Source organism: Pichia kudriavzevii, chromosome 3, assembly GCF_003054445.1.
Source record: "Pichia kudriavzevii chromosome 3, complete sequence".
Taxonomy (NCBI): Eukaryota; Fungi; Ascomycota; class Pichiomycetes; order Pichiales; family Pichiaceae; genus Pichia; species Pichia kudriavzevii.
In genome coordinates, this window is record NC_042508.1 from 464328 (window position 1) to 481863 (window position 17536).

Below are 17536 nucleotides of genomic sequence, written 5' to 3' on the forward strand. Positions count from 1 at the left end.
AGAAAGGGGGAACCCTCCAACTAGATAAACCAGCAATAGAAACAAACAATGAATAAAAACGAAGAAAAACTGGGGTATAAATATACCCCCTAAAACTACACACCCTCTCTCACAGTTTGACAAACTCACTCATTCGCAATAGTTGCGTTCAATTTCACCGCCAAACACTCGTTGATTAATGGCATTCTTTAAAGTTTTTCTTTTTTTACCGAAAAACCACATCCCCAATCCAATGGGAATGTCCTGTATCTGGTAATTTTTCCGCACATTTCGAGGGTTCCCGCCCGTTCCAATGTCCGCAATCGGGATTCGAAGCCACCGGTTTTGGTCGGATTCCGGACAGCTGTTTTCCGGCATCAGTAGTTGGTCTTACTTATGGGGAAGAGCGGAAGAGAGAGACAGTAGTGTAGTAATTCCTCCATTTATATCATTAGGTATACGGAAGTAGAGGGCACCGTTAGATCATCATAGTGATGTTAGAAGGGGGGGGAGTATAAGCCAGGCGGACGTTCCTATTCTGCCGGTCGGCTAGCCGTGGCGCATGCCGTTTGTGTGCCATCGGTGTTTCAGCACCCGCGTGGCGCAGCGACAAACGCATGTCACGTGAGCACGCGCCATTGGCGTTGTGGCTGTGTGCGTCACGTGCTTGTAGTGGACACGTGTTTGGCAGAAGAGTTTATAGAAAGATGCCCAGAATCGACGGGTCGAATCGTGGGACACGAGAGAGTGCAGTGCCGTATAGATAGATAGACGCACACATGGTGAAGATGGGTAGACGCAAAGAGATAGAAATGGACAGAGAAATAGATAGAGATCAAATATAATAAATAAATAAATAAATAGCTCTCTGGGGAGAGTGTGAGACTATCGACTATAGAGGAACGAATAATTTAGTCAAATTACATATCACATGGAATGCATGCATCTGTTTGTGCATGTCACCACTTGTGTATGTATATGTGTACGTATATATATATATGTGTGTGTGTGTATGTATGTATATCAAGCATGGGTGTATTTACCTAGTTAGCAGTGTGTAGAATAGTGGAATCTCGTTTAGCATGCATCGTCTTGGTGTTGGATATAGTCAATGGCCTGGCCAACAGTCTTGATTTCGTCTGCCTCCTTGTCTGGTATCAAAATGGAGAATTCGTGTTCAATCTCCATAATCACCTCTGCAGTGTCAAGAGAGTCATATCCGAGATCCTTGCTGAAGGACGTGGAGTCGGTGATGGTAATGTCCTCTGCCGTCTTGCTGTACGCTTGCAACAACTCAACAATTCTCTCGGCAATGATCTCTCTAGTCAACTCCGGCGCAGCACTGTAAAACCGAACAGCACTCTTCATTGGCGCCTGCTTGTTGATGTAACCTGGTGTCACTCTTGTGGCACTACTCACCACAGAGACATTTCTCAGGGTAATTCTGGACGCATTGACAATACTTCTGAACATTCTTGGAAGGGGGGAGGGCTAGTGTATCCGACTTTCTTGCTACTGCTGGTAAACACTGCAGTCTATGTGTATGTATGCGTATGGGTAAACCTCTCAAAGCTAAAAACTCCATTCATCGATAACACTCTCCAAACCCACCATTAGACGCTGACATCTCCAAACCGAGCAGCGAAAACTACAGGGAAATTCATAGGGAGAAGCCGGTACTCTTTTTCCCCCCTAATAGAAACCGGGTAACGCCTTCAGAGGACTTGGCCGTGTTTGGGCAAAAGAAAATGCGGAAAAAGAAAAAAAAATTGAAGAATTTGGTAATTGCGTGGCTCCTTCATGAATTTTGAGATTTTGGACTCAATTTCCAGACAAGTGTGAAATTGAATACTGGTGTAATGTCAAATAGTTAGTTTGTGGTTTCCTGCTGTTGCAAATACCGTCTATCTTGGAAGAAACCAGCCATGTTCAGAGCGCTCAACATCCACAGGGCAATGGCGTCTGCTTTCAAGACAAGTGCATCCTCCCTCATAGCCCCAAGACTGGCGATTGCCAACAACTTTATTAATCTGCAATCGCAGACCTCGTTGCTGAAGCCTTCATCGGTTTTGCAGCTATCGCAGCAAAGAAACGCAACGTTAAACCAAATCAGGAAAGGTAGGGGCTTGATCACTAGGAAAAAGAGACCTACCAAGTCCCCCCATTTGGAAAACTGTCCAATCAAGAAAGGTGTGGTGCTCAGAGTCATGATTTTGAAACCTAAGAAGCCAAACTCTGCGCAGAGAAAGGCTGCGAGAGTTAGGCTAACGAACGGGGAGGTTGTGTCTGCTTACATTCCCGGCATTGGCCACAACTGCCAAGAACACTCGGTTGTTTATGTGAGGGGTGGTAGATCCCAAGATTTACCTGGTGTTAAGTACCATTTGGTGAGAGGTGCAATGGATTTATCTGGTGTGGCCAACAGAGCCACTTCGAGGTCTAAATATGGTGCAAAAAAGCCCCAATCTAAGGAATGATTAAGGGCCTCTCTTACTTGTATATACTCTATATCTATAAATCTCTTAGACACTCTTGATAGATTTGTTTATCCATCTCGCCAATAGTTAGAACAAACTCATCCACTTCGTCCTTGCCCCAAAGCTCCTCGTCGTGCTCCTTATTGAACTTGATGTCGGTGATGGGCTTCCCGTTTCTGTTGATTTGTTGGCCAGAATAAACGATCCTTTTGAACCATTTAAACTCACCTTCTCCAAAACACATTGTGATTGCATTTCCCAAATTCCCAGCCCTAGCTGTTCTACCTATCCGGTGGATATACTCCTTTGTGGATCCTGGCAAATCGTAGTTGATAACAAACTTTATAGAGGTCAAGTTTATACCTCTACTCAATAAATCCGTACAAATCAAAATACCACCGTTTTCATCGAAATTCTTCAGTATCTTCATCCTCTCCAGGTTATCCATCATCGAATTGATATTGCCAATCCTTAGTTTAAGTCTTAACTTCATTACTAGTAAATTGAGCAATTTACTTAACCGAATCGTTGATTCATTACTTTTGGTGAATATTAGCCCAAAGTTATCATATCTGAATTTCTCCTTATCGATCCACTCGAATAATCTAAGTAATATCAGCGGCTTGAAATATGACAGCTTTTCAGATACATTCAAAAGTTTCTCATTCAATGTTCTCGGTAATTGATATAGTTCATTGTTATTGGTTGAATTGACAATAACTAATCTTGGTTTGAATAATCTCAAATGTGTTAATTTCTCACTGTTGGTCGTTAAGGTTGCACTTAAAACGATTTTGATACACCTTAGCTTGAACGTCACATCTAAACCCTCATTTTCAACATTGCTTATTCTTTCAATCTTATTCATTACTAGATCACACCAATCTTGGAAGTTTTGATTCAATAACCGGTCCGCTTCATCAACAACCAGAAATCTCAGTGACTTCATACTGATTACTTCCAAGTGTTCAACCAATCTACCCGGTGTAGTTATCAAAATATCAGTCAGATTAGACTCGATTCTCAATTTTTCTCCTTGAATACTTAAGTCGCCGCCTGATTTCAATGCCATTACATTTATATCTGTACCCTTGGTTAATTTCAATGCATCTGAATAAACTTGTTGGACTAGAGGCTTTGTAGGCACAATAATAATTGCTTGTATTCCAGAATCTTTTATCCTTAGCTTTTGGGTGTAACCCATAATATATTGTACAATGGGAATTAAATATGACAATGTTTTACCAGAACCAGTAGCTGCATTGATCAAATAATCACCTCTTGGGGTAGGATCCAATCTGCCACGTTTGATGTCTTTTAGTAACTCTTCGATGAGCGTGACCTGGACAGAAAAGGCATTCTCAATCTTAAACTCATTGTACAGATTTCTCAATATTATGTCCATCAACGCTGGATCAAAATCTTTGAATGGTTTACTTAGGCTCGAATCATAAAATGCTGGCTTTGTCAACCAATCCAAACTTTTGTTCTTGTGTAGCTGTGAATATAGCTGCTTATCTCTAGGAAGTTTAGGTTGAGGTAATGGAGCAACGTCTTTATATTCAATTGGTTCGTCTTTCTCATCTACTTCCTCTTCAACTGCTAAACTCGGTTGTTTATTCATAACTTGTTGAAACCTAGATATAATAGAGGCATGTGGTGTATCAATCTGGATATCATCTCTCTCCATTACATCACCTTCTGCTACTTTATCAACAGTTTCATCTTGCGAAATTTCTGCATTCAACTCTGGTTCGGATTCGTCCTCTGATTCTGATTCCTCTTCAAATTCTGAGCCCATACTTTCACGCTTTCTTTTCAATACTTTTTCATCTTCACTTACATCCATTGAATCCTCAACATGTGCCACACTATCTCTCATTTCTACATCTGGCTGAATCTCCGCAATTGCTGAACCTTGGAGTTTTCTCGCCTTGATCTTCTTCAAAAGTTCAGACCTTCTTCCACTCAACTCCCCAGATGTGCCTGGTTTTGTATTCGGATCATACCTTTTCGAAAACATTATTGTGCTGACAATTCAGTACCAATTTCCTTCCAAAATTGAATGAATTAAAAAATTCATGAATATATAAAATGTAAGATACGAAAAAAAAAAATATTTCCGTTTCTTTTTCGTGTATTCGCAAGCGGGTAATAAAGAAGGAATTTTACGTTTGGCAGATCGACAGCCTATCCAGCCTTCGAAATACATCCTTCTCATACAATAAATAGATTATCAAGAACAAACTAAATAGCATTTATACATATCAACTTTCAATACCAGTAGCCACTTTTGAAAGGCCACTTTTGTCTCGCTCTTCGATATCTTGTTGCATTGCCTCGATCTCTCTCTGTAACTCGGAAACCTGTCTCTGGAATTTCTTCCCATAATAGTCAATATAATAGGTTGCACCGTTGTACGTTGCGTAGAAGAAAATAAATGACACAAATGCAGAACAAAGATGTCTATGCTTGTATAATAAAGGACACAAGGACATTGTAATCAGTTGATATCCATATTGAATCAAAGTAAATGCAACTAGCGGCAATGGGTCCGGTAATGAGTTAATGAACCTAACGAATTTGTGGGTGTTCATTGATTTACGCAAATATTCAAAGGATGTCACTTTTCCCTTTTTAATCTTATCAGCTTTCCTAATGGTAATGAAATAGTGATATCCGAGTTGCCAAATCAAATACAGTAACGAGGTTTGCAAGATACCATACATGATGTCCCATTGTTGCAATTTAACGGAGCCACTAAACCTCTCCAATTTGTACTCATGTGATAGCTGGTGTGTTATTACGTACATTGTCACGCTTGGCAAAACATGGATAAAAGTCGAAGTAATTTTCTCAATACTATGTAAAACCAGCTTGTTTTTCCATGTTATAACTGCAAATGATAATGACCCCCAAGAAAATGAGCAGCAGGCAATATATAGACTTTGTGAATCAGGTAATATCCAAATGTAAATCAGTAATAAATAATTCACATAATAGCACAAATCCGCAAGAAAGTAACCATAATCTCGTTTGTAATACGTCAACAATCTGATGGGCATAAGAATAGCAAACATGACGGAGTATAAGATATGAATATACTCAGGAGAATGACCAATAAGATAACCAATGAAGAATATCATATAAACTGAAAATGAGAAAAACAACTTCTCAGTGCTTGATGCCTTCTCAGTTTCATTGACCTTGAGATAAACTTGGTCAAGCTTAATATGTAAGAATCTTTTGATCTCCTTCAAGTCCTCCTTACTCAAATTGATATTTGCCGATTTTTTCTTATCATTGTAAACTTTGCGTACCCATTTATAAGTGTCGTCTTTCTTCTTCCTCAATTCCAAGTTTAGAGTAGTTGGCTGTAGAAGATCCAGCAAAGTTACCCCTTCGAAGAAAGGAGCGTCTGATGAGGACAAATCAGCATATGCATTGCTGCTAGATTCATCGCTAGTGGGTGTACAGGAGCATCCATTATCTTTCTCCATATTGTCAATGTCCATTGTTACGTATGTCCCTACAAGTCATAAGAACAAACAAAGAAAGGAGCACAGACGATACATATGATAGCCTCGTCCCGAAAGTGTATTTTCACATGTCCAATAGTGGCACTATGGTATCAATTTTTTTTCTTTCTCAATTCCTTTTTCTTCTTGATCTTCCATAAACAATCTTTATTTCATGGGGATCTCCCTTATTGAGTGTTCGTGTTGACCTCTTTCTTCTTTTCCAGTCTCCAGTTTTTTTTTTTACTTTTTCATAGTGAAATATCATGTTTGTACATGGATTGTTATTTTTTCAGAAATATTCAAGATTCGTTGAGTTTTTTGATGTAGAAATAATGGTTGTATGAAAATCCTATGTCTCTACATTGGGCAATAAAATAAAAGATGGGCAATAACATCGATAAGTAGACCAAACACGTTTATATACAGACACTTCCACCCGATTTGGTAAGGATCTATGGTAACTATATCACATACGTACCACTGTACAACCATTTAAAAGATTATCAATCCCGAGAAACGGGGGATAAAAAAACAGGTTGAGCCTCCGATGCGAATAAAGAAATCAAATTAGAAAAGATTTTTATTTTGACTGAATGTATAGAATATTTCAAGTAATTCCTTTCTCTTTCTTTTAAACCTTTAAACGCCTTTCAGTGAAAAGAATGGCCGTTACCAGAAGCCAGGCAAATCCAAGAAAGTTCAAGTCGATAAAAGTAAATAATAGTGCTTTTGAAATCAACGATGCCTCAAAGCAAAAGAAAAGTGTGAAAACTACAAAATCTTCAAATATAAAGGCAGCATCCAAAGATGATACCAACACATCAAAATCTACCCCCTGCAAGACTTCGGATAACCATAGAAAAAACGAAAAAAGTGATACAAAGAGAAAACCAAACGATGTCGATAACAAAGATGAGTCTAAGTGCGGCAGTGAACATAAGGGGAAACGAATACCTGCTTATAAAATAGAACAGTTACAACGGTTACAAAAACTGGTCGATATGTCATCTGTTGCTAAACCAAAGGGTCCAATTACATCTAGAGATTCTTTAAAGAGTTCTAAAATGACACAAAACTTGAAGTTAAAACTGAATCAGGACAATAAAAGTAGAATTAGTAATGTAACTAATTATGATCCTGTACGAAAAAAATATCTTGATGGAAAACTAGATCATGCTGAACTCGATAAAGTAAGAGAGAGGTATGTGAAGATAAGGAAATTTAAGGATGTGAAGGCTCCGAAGCTGCACCAAGATAAACTGCTCCAAAGGGTCCTAAATGAAATTAGTGAAGATAATAAGCGACTAAAATACTGGACTTCGCATAATCCACAGTTAGACCTGGAAACTTTTTTAGGTGATGAATATGTGCTTAATGAAAGTAAATTAGGCTATCTGGGGGTGGATGCTTCACAAAGAGAAAGTTTACTAGAACAAAAATCGGCCGGTCAAGGGATAGGTGCTTCATTGGATGGAGGTGAAACAAACGTGAGGTATAAAAGAATAGATATAAAGAAGGAGGAAGAATCAAGTGATTTGAAGAACCTGCTCAACGCCTTAGATACAATGAAGGATGTTGAGATGGTCGATGAAAACTCGGTTTTCGATGGATTGGAGCTAGAGGATTTCACCGTTATAAAGAAATATCCATTTGCAAAAAAAGTATAGTAGATGTTAATCTTTGAGGTCATATAGTCATGTAAGCAGTCACCCTGAATGCATCGGATGTGCTTTATACTTTTAATTCAGTAATACACTAGAAGGATACAACGGTTTGTATTCGCCTTAAAATGTTATTCTGCTTTTGTCTCTCACAATTTTTAGAAGTATCGTGGAGAAGTCTTTAAGCCAAATTTTCTTTGTGACAGCCATCAAGGTCATCCATATCAATGTATTCTAAATTTAACGTTGGTGCAACGTTTCCTCTGTTTCTCTTTCAAAATCTAACTCATTATCGGCATTTATTGGCTCAAGCTGTATATCATCATCCACGTCTCCTTGTGCTTGATCTCTTATTTCTTGCTCTTGATTGTTCCTTAATTCCATGGGCTGTTGAACATTATTTAAGAAATTCCATTCCCATATAGGACGGAGTATGGTTTTCGTTCCTTGTAAAAGAGGAATTTGTTCATCCAGAAACCAGTAAAGGTGACCAATACAAATTCCCGATAGTTCAATTAGCCATTTTTTCTTATCTCTGGCCCCTAAAATGGCAACTTCCAGAGCAAATGAAATCCATGGGATCCAGATATGCCTGACAAGAAAAAAGGCAAAAAATACTTCAGCATCGGAGTTTTTCTTCGTCCATATATACAACATTGCATCCCGAAAAGTAGGACCGTATAATTTCAAATTTGTAACATAGGTCGAATATAGAACAATAAAACACGTTAAAATAAATAAGTTCCAAAAGAACTTTTTGGAAGATTGTGCTGCTTGTTCCAATGAGTTCGCATATCTTGCAAAGAAATACAGCCTTGTAACAAAATTCAATGATATAGTACCGTTATATAGTATGTTCAACGGAATCTTCCATAGTTGGTCTTTATCAAAGCCTGCATTTGAATTGAGAGTTATATCTGATAATTTTACATATCCTAAATGTTCAGCTATGGCTAATCCCACAGATCCAATAACATAAATTCGAGTGACTGGTAGCACGGTATGCAACCATTGCAATGGCATACCCTCCATTTTAAAGGTGTTTGTTGTTGGCTTGAACTCGTATACTGTAGATCGAGTGTTAAGGATATCATTATTTAGTGCTGTACGAGTGGCAACATAAATTACCTATTTTGAAAGTGAGCATGTTTTTTTTTCCGAATCTTGAAATTTGCTCAGCTTTTTATTTCTATAAAAGGGAAAAGGCTCTCCCATAATTGCCATCATCTATCTATTCTTCTAGTGAATATGAGTATTTCATCTACAAATGAGTCTCTTTATTTGAAGTTGGTGGAGCCTTTCACATATTTACGTGAAAATACGAAAGGAAAAGGATTTAGAAATACACTATTATCGTGTTTTAATCTCTACTTCAACCTTGGGGATGATGACCTTAAGTTGGTACAAGAAGTCATTGACATTTTGCACAACTCAAGTTTACTAATAGATGATGTTGAGGATGATGGTGTCATCAGAAGGGGCGTGCCGTGTGCCCATCGGATATTTGGTATTGGTAATACAATCAACGCAGGAAATATGATGTATTTCAAAGCATGGGAGAGCCTATTGCAGCTAAACATACCTAGATTGAGTGAAGTTTATGTTGCGAGTATGATGAAGCTACATTTTGGTCAGGGTTTAGAACTTTATTGGAGAGACAATAAGAAATGTCCTACTGAGGAGGAGTATCTTGAAATGGTCGTTTGTAAAACAGGTGAATTATTCAAACTGGGTGTCTCAATTATGGAATGTGTTTCGATAAATAGAGGCATGTCTTTAGACGTCCATATAACCGAGGGTATCAAGAAATTTTGTGACATTCTTGGTATGTTTTATCAAATCAAGAATGATGTTGATGACTTAGTTGATGGGGACGACGGAATTGAGTTTGCCCATGACTTGAAAGAAGGGAAGTATTCCTTTCCCATTCAGTATTGTATAAATATGAAAAATATGAAACTAGGAATTGGCAAGAAAGACATGAGTGTCAATGAGAGACGTGTTATCGTCACCCAAATTGCGGATGCTGGTGGCATCAGATACAGTCAGGAATACATGTTCCGCCTACAAGGAGATGCACAAACATTACTCCATTCCATGGCATCATTGTCTTCCTCAGCAAAATGTGATGAAATGGTGAAGAAATTGGTCTCTATCGTCTCTAAGGATTAAAATCAACAAAAAAAGAAAAAATAAAGTTAAAATAAAACTAAAAACATGAAAAATAAAAATAAAAATAAAAATGAAAATAAATATGCAAATAAAAATGAAAATAAAATCGAAAAATTAATTCTAAAAATTATTTTTTGAAGACTGCGCGTGATTGCTCAAGCCCTCCCGTGCACCTTGCCGTGTTTAACTGTCGGCCAATAAGAGACGAGAACCACGATAGTTCTTCCCCCATAGTGTAATGTTTCCACTTTGGGTATTGGATACTGTCGAGGATTCCTTTCATGGCGTTACTCTCGTTTGCACACAGCGGGTCCCTATTGTCAGTGTCCTCACTGGTTGGATGAACATTCAAATTATTGCAACCTTGAAGAGTTTAAAGAGTCGCCCACCTTACATCTTCCAAAGCCCGGCTTTTTCTTGTTAACAATTCACACATCAGAAGACCAACATGTTTGCAAACACCATTAGAGCTGCAATTAGACAAAACACCAGATTTGCTGTTAACCCAGCAAGACAACAATTAATTAACAAGTCTTTAATTGCTTCAACTATCAGAAACTACTCTGACCACCATGAGGAGACCTTTGATGAGTTCTCCACCAGATACGAAAAGGAATTTGAAGAAGCATACGATTTATTTGAAGTCCAAAGAGTCTTGAATAACTGTTTCTCCTATGATTTAGTTCCATCTCCATCTGTCATTGAAAAGGCTTTGAGAGCATGTAGAAGAGTCAATGACTACGCTACTGCGGTCAGAGTCTTTGAAGGTTTGAAGTTTAAGGTCGAAAACAAGGAACAATACGAGGCTTACTTGGAAGAATTAAAGGATGTTAGAGCTGAATTAGGTATTGATTTAAAGGAAGAATTATTCCAAGAATAAATTAATTCACCCCTAAAGTTAATCCAATAAAAAACGACTAATCATTATTCATCATTTCATATCAATCATTCCGATATATATAATATATTTATAAAGCAATCTTACGAAAAAAAATTTTAACGAAAAAAAGATGAAAAAAATACAGAAATTGAAACTTGTTGAGAATTACGGTTCATGTCTTCAGTTTTTTATACGTTTTTTTCGTTCTTTTCCCAATATTACTTTGATTTCTTTCGATTACTTTAGAATGATATTATGATGTGATGATTGTGATTGTAGGTGTTTTTTATGATAGGCTGACTTTGTGTCCTTTTTTTACTTGTTACCATTTATACCGTTTCACTACCCAGTCTTATTCCTTTCTTTATTATTTATTTCTTGACAACTTTTTTCTTAGTTTTAGATTCACTACTTATTGTATACTTTTAATAGAATAGTTTATTCATGTTTCCCGACTTACTTGACAGGACAGTTAGCTAAAAAAAAATTCGAGGAAAAAGGAAAACCTGCATAAGAAACTTTCATTATCTCCGCATTGGGAAAATTGTAAACACCAGAGCATCTACACGCTCGCTGTGCATCTGGATTTTGGATAATAAACATAGTTCTTTTCCTATCTTTAATACTCTAGAAAAACAATACCAGAAAAAAAATCCACAATCAACCGTACAATTCCTTTACATCTTTTTTATATTTGAATTATCGGTGTTTGTATTTTTCAAGTTGATTGGTCTTCTTCAAATCATTCTTCCAATAAAGTATAATGGAAAACTACAAAGGTGAGATTTGGGTCTCCCAACCAGATGATAAGCAAGATTCCATATTCAGAAGAGGAGAAATCGTTGAAAAAGTCAAAGATACAGAGAATTCTACCATTTACAAAGTCAAACTGAAAGACAACGATGAATTGGTGGATGCGGACTTAAAAAACATTCATAAAGCAAATCCAATCAGATTTGACGGCTATGATGACATGGCTTCATTGACGTACCTCAACGAACCTTCTATCCTCAACAATCTCAAAGTGAGGTATCAGGATGATAAAATATACACTCACTCAGGTTTGTTTCTAGTTACAGTGAATCCATACAAGAAAATAAATATCTATAATTCTGACTTTATTACCCTATATTCTGCCAATGAAAAAAAATGTAATCAACCTCATATTTTCGGAACAGCACAGAAAGCATTTGATAGTTTGATTAAAAACAAAAAAGACCAAAGCATTCTAGTTACGGGTGAATCAGGTGCAGGTAAAACTGAAAATACTAAAAGGGTGATTCAATATATTCTCTCTGTTGCTACAAATGTCGAAAACAAACAAAGTGCTGCTGTCTTGGAAAATCAAATTTTACAAGCAAACCCCATTTTAGAGAGTTTTGGTAATGCAACAACTGTTAGAAACCTGAATTCTTCTAGATTTGGTAAGTTTGTTAAAATTCAAATTGACAGTTCCAATAGCCAACTAGTTGGTGCTCATGTGGACTACTATCTATTGGAGAAATCAAGGGTCATCTTTCAGGATTCAAACGAAAGAAATTATCATGTTTTTTATCAACTTCTAAAAGGTGCACCTTTGGATCTGCTGGAAAGATTACACTTGAACAATAAATCTCTAAATCAATACGAATATTTGAAAAGCGGCTTGACCACCCCCGTTGGTAACATTGATGACAAAAAGGAATTTCAAAACTTGATCAATGCTTTCAAGATTATGAGTTTTAATGACGAAGAAGTTCTGAATATTTTTAAAATATTGGCTATTATATTACATCTAGGTAATATCAAATTCAAAAATTCCTTAAATGATACCAAGCAAGCCGTCTTACTGGATGAATCAAACGAAACAATAGACAAAGTTGCTCTTCTTTTGGGGGTTTCATCACAAGAATTTAGAAAATCCTTTTTAAATTCTAAAATTAAAATTGGCAGAGAAATAGTTAATCAGCAAAGAACCGCAGCACAAGCTAAATTTTCAATTGATGCACTCTCTAAATCTCTTTATGAAAAACTTTTCCAATATTTAATTGATAATATTAATAGGAGCTTTAACTCATCCACTAATCAAAACGAATTTATGGACATATCAGATAACTATATTGGAATTTTAGACATTGCAGGTTTTGAAATATTCAAGAAGAACTCTTTTGAACAACTGTGTATTAACTACACAAATGAGAAACTCCAACAGTTTTTTAATCACCATATGTTTGAACTCGAGCAAAGTGAATACATGAAAGAAGGAATTTCTTGGAATTATATAGACTTCGGTAATGAATTGAAGCCAACCATTGAGTTGATCGAAGGATCCCAATCAAACAAGCGCAAAACCAATATTTTCTCCATTTTAGATGAAGAATGTGTTGTTCCAAAGGGTACTGATAAATCCTTTATTGATAAATTGTTCTCGGAATTAGAATCTAAGGATACAACTGTTGATAAAAACAATTTATCATTCAAACCAAACAAAATCCGAGACGGATTCATCATCAAACATTACGCTGGAAGTGTTGACTATTCTGTAGATGGATGGCTAGATAAAAACAAAGATCCTTTGAGTTCAACGATGGTGGAGTTACTATCCAATTCAAATGATATCTTTGTCAATGATTTTGTTAACGCAAGTATTACGGAATTCAATATAACCGATTCTCCTGTCAAGGGATCTCCTAGAAAGAAAACTGGTATGTTCAGAACTGCTGCACAGCGTCATAAGGAACAATTGAATTTGTTAATGGATAACTTGTCTCAAACATTTCCTCATTTTGTTCGTTGTATTCTCCCCAACTCTGAGAAGAAACCGGGTGTTTTTAATGATGCAATAGTGCTACATCAATTGAGATGTAACGGTGTTCTAGAGGGTATTAGAATTGCTAGATCTGGATACCCGAATAGAATTGATTTTGAAAATTTTGCTAAACAATACAGCATTCTTTCGAATGCTAGTTTTAATAAAGCTTCTGGAATCAAAAATAGCACGGCTGATTACAAGAAAATTTGTGAAATAATCCTAGGGGAACTCAAGCTTGACCCAGAAGTTTATAAGGTTGGTGTGACAAAACTATTCTTTAGAAACAGTGTGTTGGCGTCATTAGAGAAGGTTAGAGAGCAAACATTATCATCTATCTTATCTGATTTTAATGCAATTGTACGCGGAAAATTAGTAAGAGCGAGTTTTGTCAGGAACATACAAAGATTAAGAGCTTCAAAAGTTCTTGCTAAGAATTTTAAACATTATTCACTGGTTAAGGATGACCCTTGGTTTAAACTAATCAACACATTAAAACCAAGATTAGATGATGTCGGGGTAGTTGAAGCGCAATATACTAACAGAATTGCAAAGCTTGAAAATCAAGTCAAAGAAATGAGTTCTCAGATCAATGATAATTTGAAAGAACGTGATGAGATTAAATCCAAGTTAGGAGCATTAAACAAGGAAATAGTAGAGGACCAAAAAACAATATCAGCAAAAGACTTTGAACTCGGTGAGTTGAAACAAGCGAAAGTATTACTTGAAAAAGAACTTGCAAACTTAAAAATTACTACAGATGAAAAGACAAGTATTTTAAAGGAGAAAGAACAAGAAATAGATAAATTATCTAATACAAACTCAGATCTTATTAATAAGTTGGAAAATGATAACAAGGCCTTAGTAGATTCTAAAAAATCTCTGGAAGCTACGATTGAACGTAATAACAAACAGATATCTCTCTTGAATGATGAACTAAAAGAATTGAAGTGCACTATAGATAAAAACGAGTTGGAAATATCAAGTATGAAACGTGATAAGAAATCAAAAGATACTGCTGCTAGTAAGAAAATTGATGAGTTACAATGCAAGTTATCCGATGCCATTTCCGAGAGCTCTGTTATAAAAGCTGAATTAGATATGAAATCCAAAACTTTAGCTGAGAAAATAGCCCTATTGGATGATTTACAAATCAAAGAAAAAGCTCTGTCCCAAGAAAATAACAAATTAAAGGACATTGCCCAAAAATATGAATCCAAACGTGTTGCTCTTGACCAAGCTGAAAGATTGAAAAAAGAATTCAAGGAACTAAAACATAAGTATAAACAACTAAAGTCTAATCATGAGCAAAGGATTCAAGAAGAAGTAAATTTCAACAGTGGTCGTCAGCATTATTTAGAGGAACTAGATAGAACCAAAATAGTAATTGATGAACTGAAAAGAGATTTAGAGATGGAAAAGAAAAACTCTGTTGATTTGAGCTTAAGGCTAGATCATGCAAAATTGGAAACTGAAAGGGAATTAAAAAACAAGAAAAGCTTGGAAATGGAGGTTTCTCAACTAAAGCTACGGCTAAGAAGCACAAATCCTGATCAAGCTGAGCTTAGTCAACTTGAGCATAATAGGAGAAGTAATTTATTTACACCTGATATGCATCGATTGATTGAAGAGGCAAGATCAGCTAGGACAAGACTTGCAGCTGAGTCTTATGAGAATAGGACATTGAAGGCTTTGTTGAGAAAACATGGAATTAGTGATCTTAACCTAAGTAATTACAGTAGTAAAAATGAATCTGAACCAAGTGAGATCAAAATTTTTAACGACCATGATGAAGTTGATGAATTAAGAGAGAGATTGAGGCTCGAGAAGGAATCAAATAAAAGATGGGAGGAGCGTTATGTTCAACTGCAGAAACAATCAGTTATCAATAAAACCAAAAATGCTAGAGAAAGTATTGATATCGAAGCGTATGATTTGTTAAGCACCGATTCTATGGAATACAAGAACAAATATCAAATGGCTAAAATTGAAATTGATGATTTGAAGGAGCAGCTTAAAGAACTTCGGATTGAAGCTAAGAGGAAACCTGTCCAAAAGTCAAATGTTCTAGCTGATACTACCAATATTGAAAACAGAACATTGGCTAGCCTCGATAACAACAAGTCAAAAGGTGAGAACTTGAGATTAAAGTCAGAATTAATGTCACTGAAGACCAAGTTGAATCGTTTGGAATCTGGGAATACAAGCAGGTTTGAGCAAGAAGAAGAGATTATTCAGCTAAAAAACCATCTTAAAACTCTCGAACTCTCGAACAGTAGTTTACAGGCTAGTAAAGAGATCTACAAGGATAGATCTGAAGACTATTACGCAAAGTTGAACCAAGTTGAAAATGAGCTACATAGCTCTAAGATTCTTGAGGCTAAACTTAAGGAAGATATTTCTCACCTAAAATCACAAGCAAATATGTATCAATCTAAATATTTGGAGAGCAATTCTGAAATTTTGAAGCTAAATGAAAAGATTGGAAAATTAGAAAAGAATTTGATAGACAGAGAATTTGAAATCAATAAATTAAATGACATTATATCCGATTTAAAGGATAAATTGCAGTGTAGTGAAGACCTCAGGAAAAGTGTAAAATCGGTTAGCTATGATTACCATGAAAACGAAATTGAAAGGTTGAAAAAAGAATTGGTCAATAGTGTCAATAAAGAAAGTGAAATGAATGGCTTTATAAAAAGCATGAACGCACAACTAGAGACCCTGAGGAACAAAGTCAATGCTGAAAAGTCTAATAGTTCACAGCTAAATGAAGAGAAAAATAAATTAGCTAGGTCATTGAAAGATTGTGCTCTAAAAAATGAAGAGTTATGTAAACATGTTGAAGAAAATATAAATAAGGCACAAAGTTTAACTCAGCAGGTCAACGCACTGAAGGTTACTACTGCGGATCTAACTAGAGAACGTGATGAATTGTTTGCAGCAAAGAGAGACCTTGAAGACAAAATTAGGGATATTAATTCTCAGTTTGAAGACAATCTAATGAAAGCAAAAGAAAATGCACATACCGTGGTCCTCAATCAACAATTGACTAGCGAGTTGAATGAAGCAAGACAAGAGTTATCCGAAATGAGAAACAAGCTATCTACCTACGAAAATAATCTGATTGATGTGACAGGAAAATTAGAATTGAAAACCAAGGAATATTTGAAGGCTGTTGAAGATAACAAAAAGCTGGTTAAATTCAATTCAAAACTTGAGAGTGACATCAGTATAATGCGTCAAAGATACGACGCTGAACTCAAGGCCCAAGATGATCACTGGAGTAAGCGGGTCTCCGAGCTAGACGAAAAGCTAAGGGTATTTAGGTCCTCGCAATTGACTGAAAATTACAAAATTAATGAGTTGAACGGTACGATCAGAGAACTGGAGGCCCAAAACCAGAATCTGGAACACTCCAAAAAACACCTAAAGGACGTCATAAGACATTTAGAAGCTAACGTTGAAAGGCTGCAAATTAGCTACGAGAACTCAAACAAAAGAGAGGCAGAAGCTCAAACTAGATCTTTACATCTATCTAACCAGTTGGATAAACTCAGAGAAAGCCTTGGTGTGAATATTTGATAGTGTATCATTACGTTTTATAGAAAATGTATTTATGCAAAAATTATATTAGTTTTATTATATTTTTATTTCTTCCTATCGATTATTTTTTTCTTCCCGTCTGAAATAACTTCATTAAAAAAGATGTGTATGTTCGCATAGAGATCCCAAGAAGTCTTGCAAAAAAATCTAAGCAAATGCCTGCACCCATGCTGGGAGTCGAACCCAGAATCTTTTGATTAGAAGTCAAACGCGTTAACCATTACGCTACACGGGCATTGCTTGAAGTGGAAAATTGACGCTCTGCTTTACAAACTTACCTTTTGAAGAACGTTTGACGTTTTTAATATTTACATACTTTTTGCGATTTTACAAATTATTACTTTAAATAGAGAAACTAAAAAGTATACAAAAAAAATAAGATACCCTTAAAAAAAAAACTCGATATCTTATAGCCTAAATTAAATCTTGACAACTTTTCGACCATTATTTAG

General features: G+C 36.1%; 9 protein-coding genes and 1 non-coding gene across 10 annotated transcripts; 5 read left to right on the top strand and 5 right to left on the bottom strand.

Annotated features, from left to right (window-relative positions):
- Window positions 1–1056: 1056 nt before the first annotated feature.
- C5L36_0C02225 (uncharacterized protein) lies at window positions 1057–1452 on the bottom strand (the record flags this gene model as incomplete). The annotated part of the gene is made up of 1 exon (XM_029465895.1): window positions 1057–1452. One exon carries the CDS (start codon window positions 1450–1452, stop codon window positions 1057–1059), a length of 396 nt encoding a protein of 131 aa, XP_029321755.1.
- A 452-nt stretch (window positions 1453–1904) lies between these two features.
- On the top strand, window positions 1905–2456 carry C5L36_0C02230 (uncharacterized protein; the record flags this gene model as incomplete). Its single annotated transcript, XM_029465896.1, has 1 exon — window positions 1905–2456. The coding sequence occupies one exon, from the start codon at window positions 1905–1907 to the stop codon at window positions 2454–2456; it is 552 nt and encodes a 183-aa protein (XP_029321756.1).
- Window positions 2457–2490: 34 nt separating this feature from the next.
- On the bottom strand, window positions 2491–4479 carry C5L36_0C02240 (uncharacterized protein; the record flags this gene model as incomplete). The annotated part of the gene is made up of 1 exon (XM_029465897.1): window positions 2491–4479. The coding sequence occupies one exon, from the start codon at window positions 4477–4479 to the stop codon at window positions 2491–2493; it is 1989 nt and encodes a 662-aa protein (XP_029321757.1).
- Window positions 4480–4723: 244 nt separating this feature from the next.
- Window positions 4724–5971, bottom strand: C5L36_0C02250 (uncharacterized protein; the record flags this gene model as incomplete). The annotated part of the gene is made up of 1 exon (XM_029465898.1): window positions 4724–5971. The coding sequence occupies one exon, from the start codon at window positions 5969–5971 to the stop codon at window positions 4724–4726; it is 1248 nt and encodes a 415-aa protein (XP_029321758.1).
- A 668-nt stretch (window positions 5972–6639) lies between these two features.
- Window positions 6640–7644, top strand: C5L36_0C02260 (uncharacterized protein; the record flags this gene model as incomplete). Its single annotated transcript, XM_029465899.1, has 1 exon — window positions 6640–7644. The coding sequence occupies one exon, from the start codon at window positions 6640–6642 to the stop codon at window positions 7642–7644; it is 1005 nt and encodes a 334-aa protein (XP_029321759.1).
- Window positions 7645–7878: 234 nt separating this feature from the next.
- Window positions 7879–8670, bottom strand: C5L36_0C02270 (uncharacterized protein; the record flags this gene model as incomplete). The annotated part of the gene is made up of 1 exon (XM_029465900.1): window positions 7879–8670. One exon carries the CDS (start codon window positions 8668–8670, stop codon window positions 7879–7881), a length of 792 nt encoding a protein of 263 aa, XP_029321760.1.
- A 216-nt stretch (window positions 8671–8886) lies between these two features.
- Window positions 8887–9810, top strand: C5L36_0C02280 (uncharacterized protein; the record flags this gene model as incomplete). Its single annotated transcript, XM_029465901.1, has 1 exon — window positions 8887–9810. The coding sequence occupies one exon, from the start codon at window positions 8887–8889 to the stop codon at window positions 9808–9810; it is 924 nt and encodes a 307-aa protein (XP_029321761.1).
- A 448-nt stretch (window positions 9811–10258) lies between these two features.
- Window positions 10259–10690, top strand: C5L36_0C02290 (uncharacterized protein; the record flags this gene model as incomplete). Its single annotated transcript, XM_029465902.1, has 1 exon — window positions 10259–10690. The coding sequence occupies one exon, from the start codon at window positions 10259–10261 to the stop codon at window positions 10688–10690; it is 432 nt and encodes a 143-aa protein (XP_029321762.1).
- A 763-nt stretch (window positions 10691–11453) lies between these two features.
- C5L36_0C02300 (uncharacterized protein) lies at window positions 11454–17063 on the top strand (the record flags this gene model as incomplete). Its single annotated transcript, XM_029465903.1, has 1 exon — window positions 11454–17063. One exon carries the CDS (start codon window positions 11454–11456, stop codon window positions 17061–17063), a length of 5610 nt encoding a protein of 1869 aa, XP_029321763.1.
- A 183-nt stretch (window positions 17064–17246) lies between these two features.
- On the bottom strand, window positions 17247–17319 carry C5L36_0Ctrna6R. The gene has a single exon. It is a non-coding gene; the product is annotated as a tRNA-Arg (tRNA).
- Between the last annotated feature and the right edge of the window lie 217 nt (window positions 17320–17536).